Consider the following 1,650-nt stretch of genomic DNA (forward strand, 5'->3'; position numbering starts at 1 on the left):
AATGGGAGGGGAGGGCCCTTCATCCTGTGGATGGTTGATACCCCAATGTAAGGGGGGACAACATTTAAAATGTAAATAAAATAACCAATAAAAAGAATATTCCTTTAGTGAAGAAAACAATCTCCACATACAGTTTCCAAAACAAATCATTTTTCTGACATCTCAGTCATTCTCTAAATGAAGCAGCAATTAACAGAGCTTTTGAAACAAGAATGGGAATATGTGGAGAAAGTAGGAAATGACAACAGATTATAGATAGCAAAAGGAATGCAAAGGAAGAACTTGAATTATATGAAAAAGGTGATATAAAATCAGGGCAATTGAAGGAGATAAATGACTAAATTCTTGTTGTTCAATCTAACCAATGGACTGCAGTGGGTAATCCAAAACATTTAACATTATTAAAACAGACACTTTATGAAGGTGAATCCATTAGTCTGCTTCTAGTTACACTCCCTAACAGGATTTTCAGAGCTGTCTTTATGTCTTTGTTCCTCAGACTATAGATGAAGGGGTTCAGCATGGGGGTGACCACAGTGTACATCAATGAAGCTGTTGCAGTAGCATGTGAGTTTTGGGTCACAGCAGAACTGAGGTACACTCCCAGGAGGGTGCAATAAAACAAGGAGACAACTGAGAGGTGAGATGCACAGGTGGAAAATGCTTTGTACTTCCCCTGGGCTGAAGAGATTGCACGAATGGAGGACACTATCTTAGAGTAAGAGTAAAGGATACCAGAGAGGGGGCCAACGGCCAGTAGCATAGCTGTAATGTAAATTACCATATCATTAATAAAGGTGTCAGAACAGGCTTGATGTACAACCTGATTAAGTTCACAGAAAAAATGAGGGATTTCCAAGTTTGTGCAGAATGACAGCCGTAATACCAAAAAGCTGTGTAATAAGGAATTCAAAACACCTATAATCCAGCATGCCAGAATCAGCAATCCACAACGTCTTGTGTTCATGATGATCATGTAATGCAGGGGGTGACAGATGGCCACATAGCGGTCATAAGCCATCACAGTCAGCAGAAAGATGTCTAGCCCTGAAAAAAGCAGTAAGAAATACATCTGGGTGATGCAGCCCACATAGGTGATGACCTTGCTCTGTGTGTGAATGTTCACCAGCATCTGTGGGACAGTGGTAGAAGTGAAGCAGATGTCCACAAAGGACAGATTAGAGAGGAAGATGTACATGGGCGTGTGCAGGTGGGCGTCAACAATGATGGCCACGATGATGAGTAGGTTCCCAGTGACAGTCACTAGGTACATGGACAGGAACAATCCAAATATGAGAGGCTGGGTTTCAGGTTGCTTCTCTGAAAATCCCAGAAGAAAGAATTCTGAAAGCTGGGTGTCATTTCCTGATTCCATGTGTTTTATATGCATACTGAAAAACAAACGAGAGAAAGAGCAAGAGGAAGAGAGATTTGAAGTCTCAGTCACCCGCCAATAACCTCACATCAATTTTCCTCCCTCCTTCCTTCTTTTTGTCGCTTGTATCATGAATTCCTGTACCCTTTAAGTGCTCCTCATATATTTTTGGGTTTGAGGCTATCCTCTGAAGCTGGGGCTTCACACACACACACACACACACACACACACACACACACACGCACGCAAAGAAAAAGCCATTAATTTGAGAGGGA

At 41.8% G+C, this 1,650-nt stretch overlaps 1 protein-coding gene across 1 annotated transcript; it reads right to left on the reverse strand.

The window, feature by feature from the left end:
* Positions 1-415: 415 nt before the first annotated feature.
* Or7a41 (olfactory receptor family 7 subfamily A member 41) lies at positions 416-1,375 on the reverse strand. Its single transcript, NM_001000421.1, is given in 1 exon segment — positions 416-1,375. A coding segment is annotated over 1 exon segment (960 nt).
* Between the last annotated feature and the right edge of the window lie 275 nt (positions 1,376-1,650).

This window comes from Rattus norvegicus, chromosome 7 (genome assembly GCF_021556685.1).
Source record: "Rattus norvegicus strain SHRSP/BbbUtx chromosome 7, alternate assembly SHRSP_T2T, whole genome shotgun sequence".
NCBI lineage: Eukaryota > Metazoa > Chordata > Mammalia > Rodentia > Muridae > Rattus > Rattus norvegicus.